General features: G+C 48.9%; 1 protein-coding gene across 2 annotated transcripts in view; it reads left to right on the top strand.

Moving 5' to 3' along the window:
* Nucleotides 1-22,955, top strand: part of LOC119395155 (nuclear factor related to kappa-B-binding protein) — a 755,896-nt gene that overhangs the window by 236,131 nt on the left and 496,810 nt on the right. For both annotated transcript variants that reach the window (XM_037662442.2, XM_049415825.1), the window contains exon 5: nucleotides 1,352-1,479. In XM_037662442.2, coding sequence (XP_037518370.2) covers nucleotides 1,352-1,479 — 128 coding nt within the window. The remainder of the gene's footprint in view (nucleotides 1-1,351; nucleotides 1,480-22,955) is intronic.

Raw genomic sequence — 22,955 nt, 5'->3', positions numbered from 1 at the left:
TAAGAGTTCATTGTGTGTTGTGAGGTTTTTTTTTGGGCTGTTTAGGACTTGCAAAGTGATTCAGGCTAGTCATTGATAACATCATTGTGATATACATTTGTTTATTTTTATATAAGTGAACTAACACTACACTGGACGTTTTGAATATATTTGGCGAACTTCAAGCCTATACTGGAGAAATCTCAACCACTTTTGTAAGGGTTCATTGTGTGTTGTGATCTTGAGAAGTTATCAAGATGTTTTTGTGATATTTGTGATATCCATTTAGTTATTGTAAGTGCAATAAAATTAGACATTTTTGAAAATTTTCGAGTAAAAGAATTTCAACTTTGCATGCCCCTTTGAGTGCTTGAAAAGGTCCTGGAAAGTCCTTGAATATCCTTGAATTTTTGCTTTTCAATGTTCATTGAAGCCATAGCGCTGATAAGATAGGGACCACAGAAAGAGGACGGGACGTGCGCTGCTCACAACTTTTGTGAGTAGTGTTATGAGTAGAGTAGAGCTGTGAGTAGAGTTGTAGAGTAGAGTTGTGAGTAGAGTTGTGAGTTGCGCACGTCCCGTCCTCTATCTGTGGTCCCTGTCTTATCAGCGCTATGGTTTCAATGAACGTAACAAACCAACTAGCCCATAAATCTGTTCTCTTAGATTTGCTTCGCAAACCTGCATTAACCCAGAACGTAGCAGTGTTCTTGACTACGCTGTTTGGTTGCTAATGAAAGAGAAGGTTTTGCGGAAGACATGAAAAAAAAGTTGTTTATAGCACAGTAGTTAGTCTATGATGGAAGTGTCCGCAGCATGGCTCGTGGTGCTAATTAGGGTCAGATGGAAGGCAGAATTGCAGTTGGGACATTGAGAAAACTCATGAATGATGCACAGTTTGAAGTATCTATGCTGCAGTGAGAAACTGTTAAAATCACTGCCAATGCAAATGAACCAACTGTTCTGTTTGTAGACGCGCGAGAGTTATTGTCTTTTAATAGTGTTTGTCAATTGTAAACGAATCCTTTTAGCTAAGGGAACGTAATAAACCAGCATGGTTTGCAGCTCATGCAAGTGCCCCATCTTTTATTTATGTTACTTTTATCACTCGAGGACTCATTCCCAGTTTTCCAAGCAGGCTTACCAGTGCTTAGAATCATCGGGGAAAAACCTGGAAAAGTCAGGGAATTTGTAAAATCAAAATGGTACAAGTTTGGCACCTTGTTCTTCTCAGGTTAGACTCTCCTTGTCCTAACTAACCCGCGATCACTACTTTTCGCCTTGCCTATGTCCTGTGCTATGCCTGGGAGCAGTATTATGTTTATAGTGTTTTTGTTTTTGGGCTAGGCAACATTGACCTCTTTGTGCACAGATGGCCTCCTGGTGCCTGACATTGCGCGCACAGCATCTCTGGTGCACAAGGCCAGCTACAGGGACTACCGGCTACACCAGCGCCGCTACCACTGTCGCCTGCTGCAGGAAGTCTTAGTGTCTCGCAAGGTAGGTGCCAGCTCCCAAGTATTTTAAGCGCAGCACTTCAGGGGCCCGGCTTGTCGTTAGTAGATCTCATGTGGCGGGATCATGCTCACAATCAAGGGCTCAATACAGGCCTAAAACAAGGCTAGCAGTGCTCAAAACTGGTTAAGGCAAGCAAACAAGGTCTAAAATATTATAGTTAACAGAAATAACCAAAAAGTAATCGGAATAATTGACTTAAAATCGCTAGAAACGCTTTGGAAACACGTGGCTGACACCCGCGCAAGAAAGTGTCACCGCCTCGCCGAGTGAGCAATTGCTCCTCCCACCTAAGCTTCGCCGGCGCTTCGTCACTACATCTGAAAGGGAAACCTATGGAGGTCGCTGCGAATGACACGTATCTCAACTGCCGTAACCAGCAGGAACTCTATAAAGCACAGCAAAAAAGTAGTGTGCATGTTGCGCACAGAGTTTGCGAGTCTCCCTAACAATGTTCTACTCATGCCGGGGAAACCATACATGCTTACCTCAAACACTGACACCATCAGTGGTTTGGTAAATCGAGCAGTGGGAACTCTACGGACGGGAATCTGCCCGTGCAGCCTGCCTTAGGTTTCTGTTCCAGAAATCTAAGGCAAAGTGCCTTAGGTTTCTGTTACAGAGACACAAGAGAGAAGTCAAGACACCACAAATGCCATGGTGTCAACTAGCTCAACTCTCTGTTATTCTAAACCTTAGCTTTTACAGTAGTGGAGCTGCATTTAGTGCAGGATTTGGAACTACACCAATTGCTACACAAGTTTTTTTACAGCAAAGCTGTCTCTGCGGATCCTGAACTGGTGTCGTCTTCGGTCGCCATCCATGGCGTTCGCTAAAACAGGTTCTCACTGCGTGGAACTGCCATTAGAGCAGCATGCTTCTCATTTATGCATGACACGAGCTTCCACATTTTTTAGTGCGGGTTTATATTTATTTATTTATTTACGTATTTTATTAGTCCAACTTGGGATCAAAATAGCTTTTGCAGGATACACACCAAATACGCAGATGATTCACAAAAATAACTGCAAGACCCTTCAGGTGACAGTCTGACTCCAGTGACATGGACACATTGTTTTTGAGCTGCTGAGGTGTATCTTTTGATTGTTGTATATATAGTTGACTTATATACCAATGATCTTTGTATGCTTCAAATACATGCATTAAAAACAAGTCAACCTTAAGTATTTAACAGGGTGTCTACCGACCGGGAAAACCGGGAATTCTCAGGGATTTTGGACAGTCTGGAAATACTAAGAGAAAACTCAAAGAAATTGTGCTCCCATCAGGGAAAATCCACAGTAACTCTATTGAAAGGGAACAAAAGTCGCGATAACGCTGGCGCGAGATTTTGTGAACGCATTTTTCAAATCGAACGGCCGCTGCGGCTGCGGGGAAGGGGTACACCTTGATGCTCTCCTCGCCTTCGGAGTGGTGGAGTGGGAGAGTATCCGGCTATGCATGGCATGCGGGAACCATGAACCACGGCACATTGTATCGCGCAATGTTGTCAGGGTGTTCTGCGACTACACGGTGTAGTTCTGCATTCTTTATCGCGCGTGTTGTGCGTTAGCGCCCAATATGGTGTTTTAGATGCGAAGCAGCTTATGAACGAGGCCTGTCCCTACGACGTCCCGTCGGCATAGCCAGTGCCTCGCATGCCACTAGATTTATGAAAGAAAGAGGAGAATGAAGTATTCATTCTAAAAAGACGGGGCGTGCAAACACAGACACGCCCTGTCTTTTTGGAATGAATACTTACCAACTAGCTCAGCTCTCTGTTATTCCAAGAGAATGAAGTGTTGGCACGAGAGGAGAGCTGACGCATGGTGTGCAGAAAGGAATGTTTGCCTGAGAGAACGGTGCCACTGGATGTATGGAAGAAAGAGAACGAAGTGTTGGCACGAGAGGAGAGCTCGCGCATGTGCAGAAAGGAATGTTTGCCTGACTTATGGACGTACAGTAGAGCGCTCGCTCCACTGCGGTGCGTGCTCTAGTTTGAGTGGAGACAGCTAGAGGCGCTGTAGTTCAAGAGATAAAACCGCTCACTCTCCTCTCCCCCGGCGCGCTCTCTTCTACAGCAGCTGTCATGGAGTACGCTTCGACGAACGAAGATTGCGTCGCAACGGCGCAGGATCGCAAAGCGGCCGCAGCGCGGCGGCGTCGTCAAGGCGACCCAGAGTTGAGAGCTCGAGAAGCTGCAGCGGCATGGGCACGTCGACAAGCTGACCTGGTTTACAATAGAGCGAATTTGGGCATGTTGGTGTAGCATAGTGAAACACACAGCGCGAAACAACGACGGGGACACAGAAAGGCCAGTGCCTGTGTGTGTTTCCTTTCTGTGTCCCCGTCGTTGTTTCGCGCTGTGTGTTTCACTGACCTGGTTTGTCGTGCATTGACATCGCATTCTCAAACTTCAAGCTACAACCTTTGCAGCAAGAGCCATTAACTTTATACTTTACGGACTGCAAGGCCGTAATACTCAAGGGGAAACGTTCCCCTGAGCTTAAAATATGATGAATAACATATGACGAGTAACAACATCAGGGTAACCTCGAATGGACGGACCATGAACAGTGATGAAGGAAATAAAAGATTTACTGACCTTTAAGTCGACTCATGGCTGCTTCGCATACTACTCGGGTTCTCTTTACGGGGAGATGGTGAGATTTTTTTGTTATTGCCGCGTGTCAAGTAACAAGCATGATTAGTTGCAGATGCGGTAGCAGCAGATGTAACGAGCTTGAGTTATCTTGCAAGCGATCGCGATCGTTAAGGAAGCGGATGTCGTCGACAAGGCTAGTTCTTGCAAGCCATCCTGATCGGCGAGATAAAAGACGACGACGCTTGTTGGTGGTTTTCGGAGAGCTCACTCGCTCTGATCCCGAGCTTCAAAGATGCTATTTAAGACTCTCTGAACAATAGAATAAATTTCCAGGCGAGAGTGAGCGTAACTAACAGGCCCGTTTACAGCAAGTGAAAGCTTTTTTTTTTCTTTTTTTTTTCCCCGGTGAAGGCACTGCTGAAACAAGTTTTAGGCAGTCGATCGATATTTTTTTGGCTGCAGCTCGCAATTATCAGCCACACCAGTGCTTATGTGGATGTTTTGATACAAAGCCGAATTACAAAACTTTTAAGAGCCAAGACATAGCGGCGACCAAAATTCGCGACACCGGCACAGGCTCCACTTGCTCGGTTTGGCGCGCGATGTCGGAAAATAGCAACGTGGCCACCATAATCGGATGTGCCATAATTCAGGCTGTTGCCGTGCTTTCATGCGATTAGTCCGCAGCTATTTTGCTTTTTTTTGTGATAGCAATTATATAGACACTCCAGGCGAATTTTTTGCCTTCGCCATGATCTACCTTATCAAGTCCAAATCGCCATTACATCACCCCGCACATATACTCTATGTGTAAGTGAAAGTGCGCGAGTGCTGCCGACGAACGGGGCTTAAGCAGAGATCAAACGAGCCGACCATCTCCGCGCAATGGGCACATGGAGATAGGGGCCGGAGGGTTGGGGAGGAGGGTTGGGGGGGGCTTTGTAGGTGTTGTGCTCTAATTGCAAAACTTCCGTTGAAGCCATCGCAGTGGCGGATTCAGAGGGGGTGGGGGGTAGCGGAGATCGCCCCTCGCCCAAAAGCCAGCCCCCACCTCCTCCCTTCAGTGCCTGTAGTCCACCTCCTTTGTCAGGCTGCTTGTCGAGTTTGCCCCCTTTGTCATGTTGCTTTGCCTACCACTGCCCAAAAGGGGTAAAGAGAATCTTCTCCCTGCTCTCTACCTCTCTGCTGAGGCGGTGGCTTCAGCCTTTGTACTCCCCCCTCCCCACCCGATCGGATGATGGAGCCCCACCCCCTTTTAATGTAGATACCTGGATCTGCCCCTGAGTCATAGATAGGTACCCGCTATAGTGTCATTATCGAAATTCTCTCGCTTCGTTATGAAGTTTGAAGAATGCAAGAATGGGGTTGCTGTGCGTCTCGCGCCTTTCCCGCAACAGTGATATGAAAGATTTGAAAAAAAAAAAAAAAAACGTTTCTTTTTCTCAAGTCAAAACAAATTGTTGTGTTTTCTAAGACAATTAACCTTCTGACAAGACCAAAAGCAACATTCTTTCATGAAAGAAAGCGGAATGTGTGTGCCCATAAGTGAAATAAATAAATCCCAGTGTCTAGTATACTGGACATTCTTCTCCCGTGAAAACTGTTGTACTTACCATCTCCTTTAATTTTTTTGCCTGCATTTCAGTAGCTTCTTAACTAGATAAGGACATTAAAAAAAGAAACGTTTGTTCTATATCCTACTGTGACGCACTGTGTGCTGCACAAGCTGTAGCGCCGCCGGCTACTAGTGCCACCTACTGCTGCGAGCAGAAGGGGGAGTGAGGAGAGCAGGGTTAGGGCAGTTTGAAAGGAATAAACAGTTCATGTTGTGTTCGCAGTTAGCTCGGGTCTCGGCTCCACTTCTTCCGGCTACATGTAACAACTGCGACAAGGATCGAACTGCATGAACAACCATGCCTACCTTCGGTAGGATTGAAGCGTTCGAGGGGGAAGGCGACGCCTGGCTTGCTTACGTGGAGTGCGTCCAAGAGTTCTTCAAAGCCAACGACGTCGTGCCAGCAATGAAAAGGTCAATATTTTTGAGCCGCTGCGGGCCTCGTACCTATGCACTACTTCGTAACCTTGTAAAGCCGGAAACGCCCCAAGATAAAATGCTTGATGACATACTGGCCGTACATGGCAGGCACTATGCCCCCACCCCATCCGTCGTAGTGCAACGGTTTTGCTTCAATTCGAGGGGGTGTTCCGAAGGAGAAGCAGTCAGCGACTTTGTTGCAGCGTTCAAGTGTTTGTCTGACCACTGCAATTATGGAACCGAACTCAACAACATGCTGAGAGATCGAATTTTATGTGGCATAAATAATGCAGCTGTTCAGACGCGGCTACTCATGAGTCCTGACTTCACATTCAAGGAAGCAGTGAAAACTGCCTTGGCTATGGAAGCCGCTAAAAAGGATGTAGGTGAACTGTGTCGGGCAACAGCAAGTAGTTTACCGCATTTGCCAACTCACTGGGTATCATCCGCAGCCAAGAGCATGGTGTTACCGCTGCGGCGACAGAGGCCATTGAGCATCGCAATGCAGACACAGCAAGTCGCAGTGTCGCTACTGCAAGGAAGTGGGGCACTTGGCAGTCGTCTGCAACTTGTGAAAGGCTGAGACATTCGCGAAGGGAAACACGTCTGCTGTGAGAACTCTACCGCCGCGATCCACACGTACTGCACAGGTAAACACTGTCGACGATGCCGACATGCTTCATGTTCCTCGCAGTGCTGACGTTTTTGACATGTGGCACCTAAGCTGTGAGCCGACTGTGCCACCCTTCGTTTTCTCCGTGGAAATGTTCGGGAAATTGTTTCCGATGGAGTTGGACACCGGGGCAAGTGTCTCCTGTGTTGTTACCGCTTGCCCGTGTTCGGCGTGTGACGTCAGAACAGATAGCTGGGCGACAACTGCGTGCGCCAAGCTACCTTTACCACGTAATGTCTCCTGGAGTGTATATTATCGACCAGCACAATAAAGAGTCGCGGTTTTCCTTTCGTCACCTAGAGCGCAGCTCGTCGACTGTCTATTGCAACCCGCATACGCGTCGCGCTCGTATGCAGTGTCGCAACATTCTGTCAGAAGGTAACTATGACTGGTAACTATCTCGCTGAGGCCGTGGACGGCAGCATTCCCACAAAATGGCAGACAAGCCCGCAACGGTAATCCTGGGGCTCCAGCAGCCACCACCGCTGGACTTCGACGCTGGCTGGCGTGGATCGACCACTTCGATGACTACTGCTTCGCCACAGCTCTCAATAAATATTCGGGAGAGGCCCAAGTACGCACGCTACTTACACAATGGGCTGCCAAGCCCGCGAAGTCTTTGCTACATTTGGGCTGACCGGCGAAGAAGCAAGAAGTTATGATGTCGTCAAGCAAAAGTTCGACAGTCATTTCGTCAAAAAAAGGAACATTGTTTATGAAAGTGCCTGCTTTCACAGACGCCAGCAACGGCCAGAAGAATAAGTGGATCAGTTCGCAACCATACTTCATGCGCTAGCCGACCGCTGCGACTTCGAGGATACGAAGAAGAGACTCATCCGAGACCTGTTTGTTGTCGGGCTCCGGGACACTCAACTATCCGAGACCTTGCAGATGGACCCGCAGCTGACATTGGCTACGGCGCTGGCCAAGGCTCGCCGTAAGGAAACCGTGCGACAGCAGCAGCAGAGCCTTCGATCGGAAGGTGTCCACATCGGTAGCCTGCGATAACTTCAGGACCAAGGCACCATTGGGGACGCCATGGGCCACCAGAAGCGCCCGCAACACAATGGGGGACGCTGTCTCTACTGCGTCGGCGACGCACACTCGAGGTCGACGTGCCCAGCCCGAGCTTCCAAGTGCCACTACTGTAGTAACAAAGGACATTTTGCGAGAGCCTGCCTCAAGAAAGCTGGGTCAGCAGAAAGAAAGGTACGCGTCTGGGCTGTCAAACGTGATACCGGAGAAACTGTCGTTAGCGCTTGACGCGGCAGGGAAAGTGCGCTATGTGCATGTTCTGATAAACTCTGTACCTATCCTTGCTAAAGTTGATTCGGGTGCAGAAGTGTTGGTTCTACCTTCTACATTTCCAGGATTGCCCACCCACCTGGATCGTTTGGAGCCTCCTGTAGCACCTTGTCTGGAACGCAGATGAGGTGCTACAGGGGGCTGGCGGCCACAAGCTCAATGTTCTAGACAAATTTGTCACAGAGATTGCGTGGAAAGGGAGGACTGTTCGTGAAACGTGCTACGTCGTTAGCCCTCTTCGCGATGTACTTCTCGGGCTGCCAGCCTTAGAGGCTTTTGGTGTTGTTAAATTTGCTGACGCGCTTAGTACAGACAAGCAACGGTACGAGACTTTTTCCGCGCATGGGGCTTAGTCTAGGCACTGTCCCAGGAGAATACACTAGTAGGCTACAATCGGGTGCCATTCCGCATGCCATAACCGTTCCACGGCGAGTGCCGATTCCGCTCATGGGAAAGCTAAAGCACGAAATCGAGAGACTCGTGCGCATGTGAATAATTGGAAAAGTAGACAGCCTCCCGGATTGGTGCGCAGGAATAGTCCTGGTAACAAAACAGTCGGGGGAACTGAGAGTATGCGTCAACCTCACAAAGTTAAATAAGTGCGTCGTTCGTGAGTGCTTCATGCTACCTACGGTGGATCAAGCATTAGGCTCTCTGGCCGGTGCGAAATTGTTTTCAAAGCTTGATGTCTACTCGGGGTTCCACCAAGTCCGACTAAGTAGTGACTGTGAAGAACTAACTACGTTCTTGACTCCATTCGGGAGGTACTGTTTTACCAGACTACCGTTCGGAATTACGTCCGCTCTGGAGTATTTGCAGAAAAAGATGTCCGAAATCCTATGTGGCCTGCCAGGTGTTGTCAATGTCATGGATGACATTTTAGTGTTCGGGGAGTCAAAAAGCCAGCACGACGAACGTTTAGCAGGTGTTATGTCACGCCTAGCTAGCGCAAACGTTAATAAAAAGTTTGGCATTAATAAAGTGAAATTTCTGGTCCATATTCTGAATGAGAATGGAATTGAGCCTGATCCAGCGAAGGTTAGCGCTATTAAGAATCTAAAGGCCCCGAAAAATGTGACCGAACTGAGAAGCTTGCTCGGCATGGTCAATCACCTAGGTCGCTTTTTGCCTCACCTGGCGCAAATTACTGCTCCAATGCGTGCTTTTTTGCACAAAGATAGCGAATGGGTCTGGGAGTGTGACCAAGCAAAAGCGCTGAACGAGCTGAAAGGGCCAATTTATTCTGCGCAGTGTATGGCCATGTACGACGCAACACTTCCCACGATCCTTTCAGCAGATGCATCCTCTTTCAGTATGGGAGCGGTCCTTTTTCAAACGCAGAAACATAGTCACCGTAGACCAATAGCTTTCGCGTCTCGATCTCCCACGAACACAGAACGGCGATGCTCCCAGATAGAAAAACAAGCGCTAGCACTGACGTGGGCCGCCGAAAGTTTTGACGAGTACATCCGTGGCCTAAACGTTACCTTCGAAACGGATCACAAGCTCTTAGTGTCCTTACTAGGCCAAATGGCCATATGACCAAATGCATGATATGCCACCGCAAATTCAGCGCTTCCGGCTGCGCCTAATGCGCTATCTTTTCAGTGTCCAGTACGTTCCCGGCAAATCGCTAGTCACAGCCGACACCCTTTCGCCGACACCCCTCCGTAATGCCTGTAGACAAGTTTCAACGTGCCCTTCCAGAAGTCAGTCTAGAACCTTCAAACGTATTTTTGCAAGGGTTTAGTGGGGAGCTCGAGCAAGTCAAGGCCAAGGCAAACGTTTGCGTCGGGTACAAGGGGCACGAACGGGTCCTTCTGTTGTACCTCACTTCTATTGTGACCAAGCAAAAGCGCTGAACAAGCATAAAGGGCTTGTTGAGTGCTCCAGAGTTGCTTGGACGCAACTGGTTCTACGCTTTGGGCATTGGCGTCGAAGGATTCAAACAAATTAACCAAGTTAGTGATGTCCGCGAGTTGATTGCTCGTTTTCCTGATGTATATGCGCAAGGCAGTGGTACGTTCAAAGGATTTTCTGCCAAAATTCTTGTGCCTCCAGATGCAGTGCCGAAATTCTGTAAACCACGGGCACTGCCATTTGCGTTGGTTGACCTCGTAACGCAGGAGATCCTGAGGACATTGAGGAATGTGAGAACATTCTCATTTCCGTTAAGACAGCCAAGTGGGCTGCGCCGATTGTGCCTGTTCAGAAAGAAAAGCGGCGCAATAAGAATTTGTGGAGATAATATTAAGAATTACAATAAGAATTTGTGGAAACCTACCCAGTTCCACATGCTGAAGAGCTGTGGGCAGCCATGTCCGGAGGTCAGAAGTTTACAAAACTTGACCTGCTAGACGCCTACCAGCTAATACCTCTGGATGCAGAAAGCCGTGAATATGTGACCATCAACACACACATGGGTCTTTTCCAGTATTGGCCTCGAGGCCCACCACTGGAAACGCCAGCACCACCGTCGGCGTGACGTGCTTGGCAGGATCACGTGGTCTCAGCGGCCGCGTCAGCTGCTTATGGAGCGCTGCCGCGTGCTTTGAAAACGAGTCTCAAGCCCCACATGCGCTGCGGTCTGTTCAAATACGGAAGTTTTCTCGCATTTTCTGCTCAATTGAAACCATTGTAATAGAGTGGCTGCGTCCGAAGGCGATGAACATGGGTCTCTACCGCTCGGTGTCGCAGTGCCGGGCTTACGCAACGGAGCCCAGTGTCATCCTGCACTGGCAACCGCGGGACAAGAAACTGCGTGAAGCATGGGTTGTAAAGCAAAGAACCGGCAAGTAGCCATCGGCTACGAGTCTTGTGTGCAACAAGCACTTCCGTGACGAAGACTTTCGTTACTGCATCGGGGCCTGCGATGTTCGGTGTGTAGCAGACAGCGCGCACTGAGACAATGACTCATGCGCGCTTCCCGCCAGCCAATGATGCTTATCTGCCACAGGATGGGAAAGGCGCTACCTTTTACCACGTGCGATACCATCTCAGAACCCTCCCGTGCGACCTCTTGATTGTCGGCCCCGTGCTCAGCGTCCACAAAATCGGCTGCAGATGCGCAAGTCATTGTTTAGATAATTAAAAACTTTGAGCGCGCAAAAGGACGTAGGACCAGAAGAAACACAAACCACAAGCGCAGGGTATCCAACACACCTCATCACTTCGGTGTGCGAAAAGCTGATACGCATAGTTAAACAGAGACATGATCCTCCTACTCCTAAAACTAAAGAAGAAAAAACCAGGAATAGGGCGGTTATTCCGTATATACACCAGACATCGCACGGACTAAAAAACGTTGGGAAGAGGTATGGCGTGAGCGTAATTTTTTCTGCACCGCAGAAGCTTGGGCGCATCTGCCCCATCGTGCACAGAAAGGCGCAGGGTACTTTAGTGACGAGTGGAAAATGTGGTCAAAAGCACATAAACGCCTTTGTAAGATGCCGTATAGGTGTGGTATACCAAATCCCTTTTTCATGTGGTTGCGTGTACATCGGCCAGACCGGTCGATGTATCAACGCCCGACTTCGAGAACACAAAAATTCATTGAATGGCACGCCTTCATCTCATCTTGCCTCCCACTGTCAAACATGTAAATGCAAGCCATTGTTCGAAAGCACCATTATTTTGTTTCGTCACCCTCAGCAGACCACGCGTGAAATTTCGGAGGCCTATCACATTACAAAGAATGCGGCGATATGTGTTAGCCAACCATCCCTATCTTTACATGACAAAGAATTCAATTTTATCAACAGACACTGAACACGTTCCTGGGGTTGTAGGCCTGTAACTCCTTGTGACATGCGCGATGCGATGTATGTATAAATGTACGTCTAATAAAATTCAGTTGCGAGTGAGCGCTTGTGGTTTGTGTTTCTTCTGGTCCTACGTCCTTTTGCGCGCTCAAAGTTTTTAATCATGCGTTACCAACTAGCCCACCTAGCCATTTTGTTACAAAACATTGTTTAGATACGCTGAATTAAAAAACTCACAAGGTCCCTTATGCATTCGCCAAAGATGACTAGAAGGCGAAAGCCATCTTCTTCTTGTCAGTCGATGTATTGAATCTCCCGCGCACCCCTCCAAAAGCGTTCTGCACCTAACGCGGTTTTGCACGGCCTCCGTGACCAATCACGGAGGCAATGCAAAGCGACCGTGACGTGTGAATATGCCATCATCTGACGTCACATGACGTGACGTCATAATGACGCTACATGTTTTGGTGACCTGTGACCTCATTATGAAGTCATATTGTCACGCCATCATGTGACGATTATTTTTTGCATCATTCATGTTGATGCCGCCAACGCGGGACGCCGACGGGCAATCTTCCTGTTTGATGAGGCATCTAGGGCTTTCGCCTTCATAAGCTACATGACGTTTTGCATTGCCTCCGTTGATCGGCCCGCCGATCACGGAGGCAATGCAAAGGGACCATGTCGTGTGAATACGTCATCATGTGACATCACTTTATGTCACGTCATGGTGATGTCATAATGAAGTTACAAATTAGGAGATCTGTGACGTCATATGGTGATGTCATCACGTGACGATTATTTTTTGCGTCACTTGTCTTGACGCCGCCGACGGTCAATCTTCCCATTTGAAGAGGCATCTAAGGCTTTCGCCTTGATAAGCTACGCGACGTTTGCTGGTGGACGTACTTAACGAAAGAGTCAAATGCTGCGGCTGTGTGCTGCATTTATGTTGGCAATAACATTTTTTCAGTCAAACTAGCGTTTCCCTGACGCAAACACTATGTGCTAAAAAGCCCAAATTTGTGCCACTCTCAAACCCACGTTGGGCCTCTCCAACCCCATGCATTTTCTTAGAGCCTCATTTATGTTCGTGGGAAAGATATGCCACCCTGTTGGCGTTAGACATGACACTGCTGCCAAAATTGCTGGGGTACTCGCCAAATAATTACTATCGTCTTTTGCGGCTGCTGGTTGCTGCAATAACTTTTATTTTATTCACCGCTACTTCAAGCTCATGTGGCTCCTAGTTCACAGCCGACGTTTAAGAACAAGTCCGGCGAATGTTACTGTATTTTCTTTCTTTTCCTTGGCGTTGCATGCTACTATACATGCTCGGTCTCGTAGACTGCTTCTCTTTCCACCAGCTATCTTGAAGTGGTGTGGTGAAGCTCTGGTCTATGAATATGTTGATGACAGAGAGCAGCAAGTGCACTGGAATGCAAAGGGAACGATAATTAAGGAGCGTTAAAAAAGGAGTCGCATTTGCTCACATTTTGCGTGAGCACGGAATGAAACGAATGCACTAAATAAAGAAACAGAAGCAGCGGCATTTGCCCACTGAGAAGACCGATCAATACGCAGTGCGAGACAACTTGTCAGATGACACTGAAACGTACACAAATTTAGACCGAAAAAAAGAAACACTGAATCGTTGGGACGGCACATCACAAAGTTGCCATGCGCACCGAAGCCGCAGTTCTAACGAAATTGTTTTTGAACTGCTCTGATAGCGTCCGCGCAACAGTAGTTTGTGTACTCACCAATTCTCATATTTTGCGGCCTAAAGTTCACAACGCAGTTTTAGAACGCGCTCATAGCAAAAGCGAAACCATCAGCACGAACATACATGCAGACGCTCATACATGCAGAGGCACCGTCAGTAGTCGTGAACCCGTGCAATCGCTGGCTTGAGGCTTCTTTCTGTTATGCTCCATTTGTTTATACAGGCAGTCTACTCTAACGAAATATTTCACATAGTTTGCACTCAGCGAGTGGCTACCTTTCACACAAGAAGCTGTTCAGGGGTCTCCAATGCGGTGACCACGTGAAGTGGGTGCTCGGTTTTCTGCAAACAGACAGTGACTGTAGACTATTTTGTGCTTTCAGTTCGTCAAAAATGATTATTTTGACAGTAAAGAACACAGTTCCTTTCGAAAGTACGTACAGAAATGCCCTGGAGGGCTTCCGCGAGGTGTTTTTGTAGAGTGCTGACAGCAAAACCAGTGGGGAACACGCCGGCGGTATCCTACCTAGCACGCAATCGAGGCGCGTCCGATAGAGGGTGACACCGTAACTCCTCGCCGCCAATATACACTTACCTTTTGCTGTTTCAGCCGTACCTGCTATTTTTCAGCGAGAGATGGAAAATCTGCTTCATGGTGTGCCGAAAACAGCTGTGTACTTTGATGACATTGTTATTACAGGCATCAACGACAAAGACCACTTGGCGAATCTGACGATGGCCTTGCAGAAACTTCGGGAAGTGGGCCTTAGGTTGAAGCTGGAGAAGTGCATTTTCTTCACTCCCAAAGTGCAATACCTGGGCCACATTATATGCAAGCAAGGTCTGAAGCCTGACCCCAAGAAGGTAGAGGCCATCATCAATGCACCAGAGCCACAGAATGTGAAGGAGCTTCAAAGCTATCTTGGCCTGCAATTTCTACAGACGGTTTTTGCCTAACAACTCGGCAAGACTGCGTCCCTTGCATCAGCTGCTTCTTGATGGGGAAAGGTGGAGCTGGGAGAAAGAGCAACAGAAAGCATTGACCACAAGTAAAAGGCTCTTATCAAATGCACCTGTGTTGGCCCAATACTCTTCTGAGAAGCCACTTGTGCTCAGTTGTGATGCATCACCGTCTGGTGCGGGTGCAGTCTTGGCACAGATCGAAGCAGAGGGAACCGAAAGACCTGTAGCTTTTGCTTCATGTGCTATGCTTGCTGCTGAGCGGAACTACAGTCAGACTGACAAGGAAAGCCTAGCTTTGGTTTTTGGTGTCCTCAAATTTCATCAGTACCTGTGGGGACGGCCATTCACTGCGGTAACAGACCCCCAGCCATTGCTAGGGCATTTTGGTTCAAGTCTAGGTGTGCCAAGCCAGGCATCACCGAGAGTCCTCAGGTGGGCACTCACTCTATCAAGCTATCAATTGTTGAGATAGGTTTAGCACAAAGCTTGCCCTAAGAGGCGACCGTGAAGGGACGCGACGTTCTCCACTGCCGCAGCGGACAAAGACGCTACGGCCGGGTTCGTCGACTCCGGCACGGCGCAGAAAAGGCACTCGAGGCAGGATGTCAACAAACAACACAGGTTTATTAACCCAAGATGCAGCACAGTACGACAGTCACAGGCTTGCAGGCCGCAAAGGGAACTCTGCAAGACCGATCGAGTACGCTTGCCGGCGGCGCTACGACCATCACACAAAGGGCAGCAGTCGAGCGCACTGACGAGAAGCCGCCTGCCAGAGCAGCGCGTCAACCTCTCGTGCCAGCCTGAGAGCATCTGACGCGGGCAAGCCCGCGCCAGACAGAAGCGAGCTCAACGGGGAAGGGGGTTGTCACTGGCGGCCAATGAGGAGAGGCGTTGCGCAGTGACGTAAGCTAGCTTGGTGGCGTGAGCGTGTGAGCATGTCGAGGCATGCCCGAACGCGTGCCCGCGCGCCGGGAAGCCGACGCATGGCTCGCACCAGACAAAGAGGCCTGGCACTGCCGCCGTGGTCGCCATACTGCCGATTAACGGCGGTTCCCGGCGCTCGAGCAGCGCGGGGCCAACACACGTGCTAGCTGGGGAACGAGGTGCCAAAGGGGAGGGCGCGCTCGATTCCCACACAATTCAGGCTTGTCTACAAGCCAGGCAGTATGCTAGGCCAAGGTGATGGACTCAGTCGGCTACCTCTTTTCGCAACTGAGGTTCATGACTCTACGCGTGCCAATGTCTTCATGTTAAAACAAGCATACCCTTTCATATTTAAAGAAAAGCGGCGCACAAAAAAGCGCCGCTTTTCTTTAAATATGAATATACACCAACTCGCCCAACTTTCTATTCTGTTACAAGCATACCCTGATGCCCTGTCACCTGCGGTCGTTACACGGGCTACGGTAAGAGATCCCATGCTGTCACAAGTGGCTGAGGCTCTCCTGACTGGGAGTCCTCTTCCGGAGAGTGGAGACTGGAGGCCATATACTACAAGGACCAATGAACTTAGTCTGCATGAAGGCTGCCTCTTGTGGGGAGCCTCTGTCATTGTTTCCAAGTCCCTGCAATCCCAAGTCCTTAAGTTGTTGCACTCTGGCCACCCTGGAATTGAAAAATCAAAGATGATTGCTAGGTCCCATGTGTGGTGGCCTGGAATCGACAATGACATGACAAACCAGGTGCGCAGCTGCCCTGGTTGCCAAGCGCACCAGAAGTCTGCCCGGAGGATACCAATTATTCCATGGCCATTTCCTGACAAGCCTTGGTCCAGGATCCATGTTGATTTTCGAGGTCCATTTATGGGACACTACTTCCTCGTGATGGTGGATGCTTTTTCCAAATGGGTAGAAGTTCTCTCTGTTCTGTCCCCCTCTGCAGAGGCCACAATCTCTGTGTTCAGGACTGTCTTTTCTCAACATGGTCTGCCAGACATCATTGTTTCAGACAATGGGCCAGCATTCACCAGTATCCAGTACGCTGACTTCCCGAACAGGAATTGCATCCGTCGCATGCTGGTGCCTCCTTATCACCCTGCTTCCAACGCGGCTGCAGAGTAGGTGGTACAGACTATCAAAGATACAGTGTAGAAAACACACCGGGTGAATTCAGGGCACAAGGGGCCAGGGTGCTCTTCCACTACCGTTGAACACCTCATGAAGTAACAGGCCGTGCGCCGTGCGAGTTGCTCATGGGGAGAAGAATCAAGACACCCTTGGATGTCATGCGCCCAAGTCTTCAATCGTCTGTTCAATTGAAGCAACTAAAGCAAAAACTGCATGCGGAGAAGGGTTGCCGCATTGCGCCAATAAAGGACCAGGGTTCCCCAGTGTTCACCAGGATCTTCCGATCAGGCCCACCATCGGTACCTGCCTCTGTTAGCGGTCCTATGAGCTGCGTCTCATCTGAGGTTGTATTACAAGATGGAACCGTGTGGCACAGACATGGGGACCACATTCGCCCCAACTTTGTACAGACACCACCACCTGCAAACACTGTGCTTCTAGACCAGCCAGCTGGGCAGCAAGCAACAGAGCCTGTGGAGCCTGCAGGAGCTGCTGCTAAGCCAGAACAGCCGCAAAGTCAGTCCCACCACAGAACTGGGCTACCACAAGCAGTCATTCCATCGGGAGGACGTCCTGTTCCACTGCGAAAAAGTGGCCAAACAAGACAGCCTGTGGACCGGTATTCTCCATGACAAGAACTAAAGGGGGAGGAGCCTGACAATTGATACTGTGTGCTGCACCAGCTGTAGCGCCGCCGGCTACTAGCGCCACCTACTGCTGCGAGCGGAAGGGGGAGTGAGGAGAGCAGGGCTGGGGCAGTAGGAAAGGAATAAAGAGTTCATGTTGTGTTCGCAGTGAGCTCAGGTCTTGGCTCCACTTCTTCCGGCTACATGTAGCACCTACAAAACACTCAGGATGGAAAGGGACATGCGAATAAGATTCTAACAACCGTCACACCACCGGTGCTGATGCTAGATGCAGTGATGCCACTCCAGCGCCAAAGTGCGCCAAATTGGATTTACTACGCCATCCTGATATATCGACCGAAATTGTGCCAAACTGCACCAGAGGCTGGGGTTTGGGGGCGTCTATCACCGGCAATCGCACCACTGGCGCATCAAAACATGTGCATCCACCTTGATCATGGGGCTGCCAAGGTTAACACCATGGAGCAAGAATTATTCCGCTGAATAAATAGCGCTCGCGCATGCTAACCGAGTAAGCCACGATGCCATGTACGGTGCCGACGCGGCTTCTGTAGGGCAAGTCGGCTCGATGGCAAAACGCATTTTTTGCAGAGGCTCTTTACGTCTAGGCCTATCAGTAGCAAGAAAGAGTGGTGGCAACTCATCGGCGGACAACGTCTGTCCCAGAAACGCTGCTGGTAGCTCGCCTCAAGCGTCGCACGGCACATAATTAAAGCAAGGTTCATTAATAACTACACGCGTGCCGCTAAAATGTCTCCCTTATGTTTCGGGACATCGTGGAATGAAATCTGGGAGTGCTTGCAATAGATATATATAACAATATTGAATTTTCCGTGCTTCGCGTCCATGCACGATCATCCAGAAGAGCTTTTTCGTAATTCTTTCTGCCAGCACATCCGGGTTTGTAATTGCTCTGTAGTAAATACCCCTTAAAAGGCCCTGCCTTTTTGAGCTCGTGAGTGCCAGGGTCCCAATTCAAATTTCTCGCTTGCTTTTTTAAAAATTTCATCTCAATAATAAAAGCATGCCTCCTGGTCAGAGCAGCCACAATTCGGCTTTATATGGGCAGCTGTCAGCATAGGTCGGCAAAAAAATTGGAGCTCACTCAGACTCACACAAGAAATATATTTTGCTCTGAGGACTCACTCGGACTCACACCAAAAATTTTCTCACCCGGACTCAGACTCGATAAACTTTTTCTCGGCCGGACTCACTCAGAGTGAAGCTCACCAACATATTACGCAGCCGGACTCACTCAGACTCACGGCTTCACCTGAGTCTGAGTGAGCCCGAGTGAGTCACTCGGACTCCGACTCACCAATATTTTCCTCAACCGGAGTCACTCGCACTCAAACTCACTAAAATTTTCTTCAACCGGACTCACTCGGACTCAAACTCACCAAAATATTACTCACCCGGACTCACTCAGACTCAGACTCATGGCCTGATCTGAGTCTGAGTGAGTCGACTCATGAGTGAATTCGCCGACCTATGGCTGTCAGTAGCGGGCCCGTCGCTGATGGCCCTGGCGTCAGAAGGCCCACTGTAAAGCGGCTACGCCGTGTTACTCATCCGCCCACCGCTTTCAAGGGTCAATAGCTGACTGTTTAAAAAAAATCACAGTTTGCGAAGCAGTGAATGCGATACCAAGAAATTGAATTGTTATAGGCAGTAAAACTAGCAGCTAACACTTTTGGATCCGATCTCGTGTAGCTCAAGAAAACGCTGGTTTAAGGGAACATAGCCGCTCTGGGACCGAAGCGCTTTTCATGCTGTCAGTTCTCTTACCACGAAGTAAGCGTTGAGAGCACAGCAAGTTTACGAGCTGTCTCCTGATGCCTTGAGATAGCGCGAGCACCAGCGACTGCGCCCTTCGAGCGTCACAGCCCCCTGCCTCCCGTGGTGTCTCTTCATACTCCTTACGAAAGACGGGCGAGACGTTTCCTCTCTGTTTGATGAGCAGTCGGCGGCAAGCGTCGCACGCGGGGTGATGTTATCACATGCGCTCTCCGTGCGACTGAGACAGATGGCTGGCTCGTTAAGTCTCCGCTTCAACTGCATTCTTCGCGGCCGCCTTGCTTCATCTCTGCATAGCAATAACTTGTGACGTCATCATGACGTCATACACCGTTACGTCAGGGGATGATGTGATCACATGACATTGTCACTTTGCACTGCCTTCGCGATCGGTGCGCCGATCCTGTAGGCGGTGAAAAACCATGGTAGGTGCAGAAAGCTTTCGGAGGGGGGAGGGAGCAGGGGAGGATCATTTTATTGCATGAGCAAAAAAAAAAAAAAAAAAGAGAGATGGCTGGCGCCTTCGAGTTGTCTTAGCCGAATGCATAAGGGACCCTATGAGTTCTTTTTTCTTTTCTTTTTTTTTGTACTGCACCCTAGAGGGCACCAGAGGGTTTTCGACGTACAAATGGAATGTCCTGGCCATGAACAGCTTCGCTGTAAAATGAAAACGAAGTTTGTTAAATCACGTAGCCTTTCGTTGAATGCATTTTTGGACACTTTCGCGGAAGCTCGACTTGAAGCCGATCTCCATCTTCCAGGGACCCCGCCGCATGCACAAATGGTAGTCAGTCGGGAAGCACTGCGAGAATGCTTTTAATGCAGCACAGTGAGGCTTGAGAAAGAGGGAAGGGAGTGTCGAAGGAGGTTGGCTTTTTGAGGCTAGTAAGTGACGTTGTGTTGCGCCCAGCAGTACAATCGATCGAGAAGAAAAAGAACCTGGAGTCGTCTTAGGGGAATGCATCAGTGGCAGTGCGACTCTTTAGCATTGAGGCACTGTTGTACGTCGCTGCATTTGTCTAGCAAGTCTGCTGATAACCACAGGCGTATTTAGAGTCTGATTTCATAAGGTACAATTTTATTGCTCCGGTATTCTGTTTATTTGCTAGTGTCAAAAGTAATAGCTGCAGAGGTTATTCCAGAACACTCAACTGCATGATGCCCTTATCTTTGCACTATCGAGTGCAATAGGGAGTGCTCCTGAAATTTCTCCATGAGATTTGCAACGAATCGAAATATTTCTAGCCCTTCATAAGAGCCCCATATAATTATTGAGGCGCTTGAACTTAAATGCAACTTGCTTCTCCAGTGTACTTCAAAATGTGAAATTAGCTGCTCCGGAGTGCTTCTAGATGCAGAATTACCTGCTCCAAAGTGCTCCAAATGGAAATTCTTGCTGCTCCAAAGTGCTCCGAAATGAAAATTTTGCTGCTCCAAAAATTGCTCCAAGTCAGAAGTCCACAATCACTTAACTAACAGAGGACACCTTGGTGTACTGTGTCCTTGTTTTTCCTGCTAAATTATTGAAGGAGTTCTTAATCATAATTTGATTGTTAATAGCACAAGTGCTCTTTTTGCTGTTGTCTGTTTGCATCCCCTACATTACCTAGGCCTCGGTATAGTTTTTGCGCGCCTATTTACTGCAGTATGCCTTTAGTAACCCGCTGCTAAAATACGTTCTCTGCTTCATTCATATTTTTTAACACTCTGCGTCGCTGTTCCTATTATTTGCATATCTCCATTCCATTTGAGTTTACTGTTATGTCAATGCGATATTGAGAACAAAGCATGAGTGTTGGCAGAATTTTGTCTTGGGGTGTGCAAACCAGTGTTGCATGGCGGCTGGGGGAGGAGGAGGGTGCTGGTGTAGATTGGGTGCATGGGGGCAAGTGCCCCTTTTGCATCCCCCTGCTGACGCCCATGAGACAAAGGTAAAATAGGCTTCGTGCTCTGCAGCTTTGACTGAACAACAGGATAGAAAGTTGGGCTAGTTGGTACAATTGCATTCTTGGTGCAGCGCTAAAAGACAGAGACTAAGAAGGAACATTCACACAGGATGAACGCTAAAAAAAGAAAAAATCTGATGAAGTAGTCAAATTTTTATCTGACAACAACCCAAGAAATTAGACGGCAATTAGTATTGATGTCGAAGACCTATTTTATTCGCTCGAACAAGGTGAACTTATGTGCAGTGTCAAGGAAGCAGTTACGGAACGCAATGACGAGTTGGAATTTACGCAGCGGTGTGGGATGAGCTTAGAAGCATTTCTTGAGTTGCTATTGTTTTATCTAAAGAACACATTTGTGGAAAGGAATGATCAGTTGTTTGAGGAGAAAACAGGAACATGCATTGGCTCGAGAGTCGCTCCGGTGCTAAGCGACCTGTACTTTAGTCGAGTTAACCGCAGACTTCAGGATAACCTCAAGGATGTGGCTGGTTCGGTATTTCGCTATGTAGATGACTACAGTCGACGTCCGATTTCCTGGACCCTCAAGGGACCGCGAAAACGTCCGGAAAATCGGGCAGTCCGGAAAAACGAATGCACGTGAAAACGCACATTTTTGGTAGGTATTCTTCGCTGACGGAGAGGGTCACAGCCGGAGTACAAAATTCCCTTTGCAATTGAGCCAATGCATCGTTTAGATGGCTCTGAAAAGAGCCGTTTATATAAAAAAGAAAAAGACGACGTGGCCGGCACTACCTCATAGGTCAGCACTTGGGCGCAAAGAAGTCGCTTATTTTCTTTTGCACGGTCCGCTTTCCCGCGATTATGTCTGCCTCAATTTCAGTCAACGTCATGTTGCCGCTGTACACCAATGACAGTGTCATCAGTGCTCGCATCGACTCCGAGCTCGTTGGCTGTGTAGGAGCTGGCTCTTCGTTCTCGGTGTCGGAGTCATCGGAATCCTCCGTAACTTGACGAATGATTTCGTCATCGGTCAACTCCGCACATAGCTCGAGGTCTTTGTCAGCGTCAGCGAAGCCCTCAAGGGTTATCTCGGCTGGAATCGACACGCCGCCAGCGTGCAGATCGTCAAAGGCAACGTCCGCGGATGGCAGTTCGTCATCGTGAGCCTACGAGGTGGCTTTGTGCGCTTCGAAGGCGCAGACGAAGACGAAGGAGCAGTCGGTGCCATTGCTGTAAACGGCGAATCCGCTCGGCGAAAAGCGCAGCATGAAACAGCTAGGAACTCGGTGGATGCTGAAGGTCGGGAAACGTGATCACTGAAGGTAGCGCGCAGCAGCAAACGATCATCCGCAGACACGACCGCAGAGCTGGCACAGCTGACAAAACAACACGTGAACGAACACAGTGAGGTTTGGCTTGGCTAAGCTACGGCTGGCAACGGATTGACACGTGCGGTTTCGAGGTTACGGCAGCCGCGGCGCGGTGCGGCGGTGCTGCTGGCCACACCTGCGATGCGAGTATGGTGGGTTCAAGGATATAAAAACAACCAAAATAGCGGCGTCGGTGGTGACTTTGGGTCGGCGGTTAACAGTAAAAAGTCCGGGAAATCGGATGGCGAAGGCTATAAGCGTCCAGAATTTCGGACTTTTTAATACATTGACTCTACAGGGAACTTGACGGTGCCACAGATGAGTCCGGGAAAGCAGGCATGTCCGGAATTTCGGGCGTCCGGGAAATCAGACGTCGACTGTACTTAGTGTTTTTTTCTTGCATTAACTACAGTAGAATCGCAGCCGATATCCTGAAAGTTTTCCGTGAATGCGGCTATGGATTGAGGTTTACCCTTGAGCTGGTTAAAGGAGCACCGACACAAAAATCTTGCACCTTGTTTTTTTTGTTGCAATAGATAGCTTATGATCCACTTATCACGGCTGCAAACCTCGTTTGCGCGAGTGCGCGACGGTTATTTA

Source organism: Rhipicephalus sanguineus, chromosome 5 (assembly GCF_013339695.2).
Source record: "Rhipicephalus sanguineus isolate Rsan-2018 chromosome 5, BIME_Rsan_1.4, whole genome shotgun sequence".
NCBI lineage: Eukaryota > Metazoa > Arthropoda > Arachnida > Ixodida > Ixodidae > Rhipicephalus > Rhipicephalus sanguineus.
This window is presented reverse-complemented; position numbering and strand designations above follow the sequence as displayed.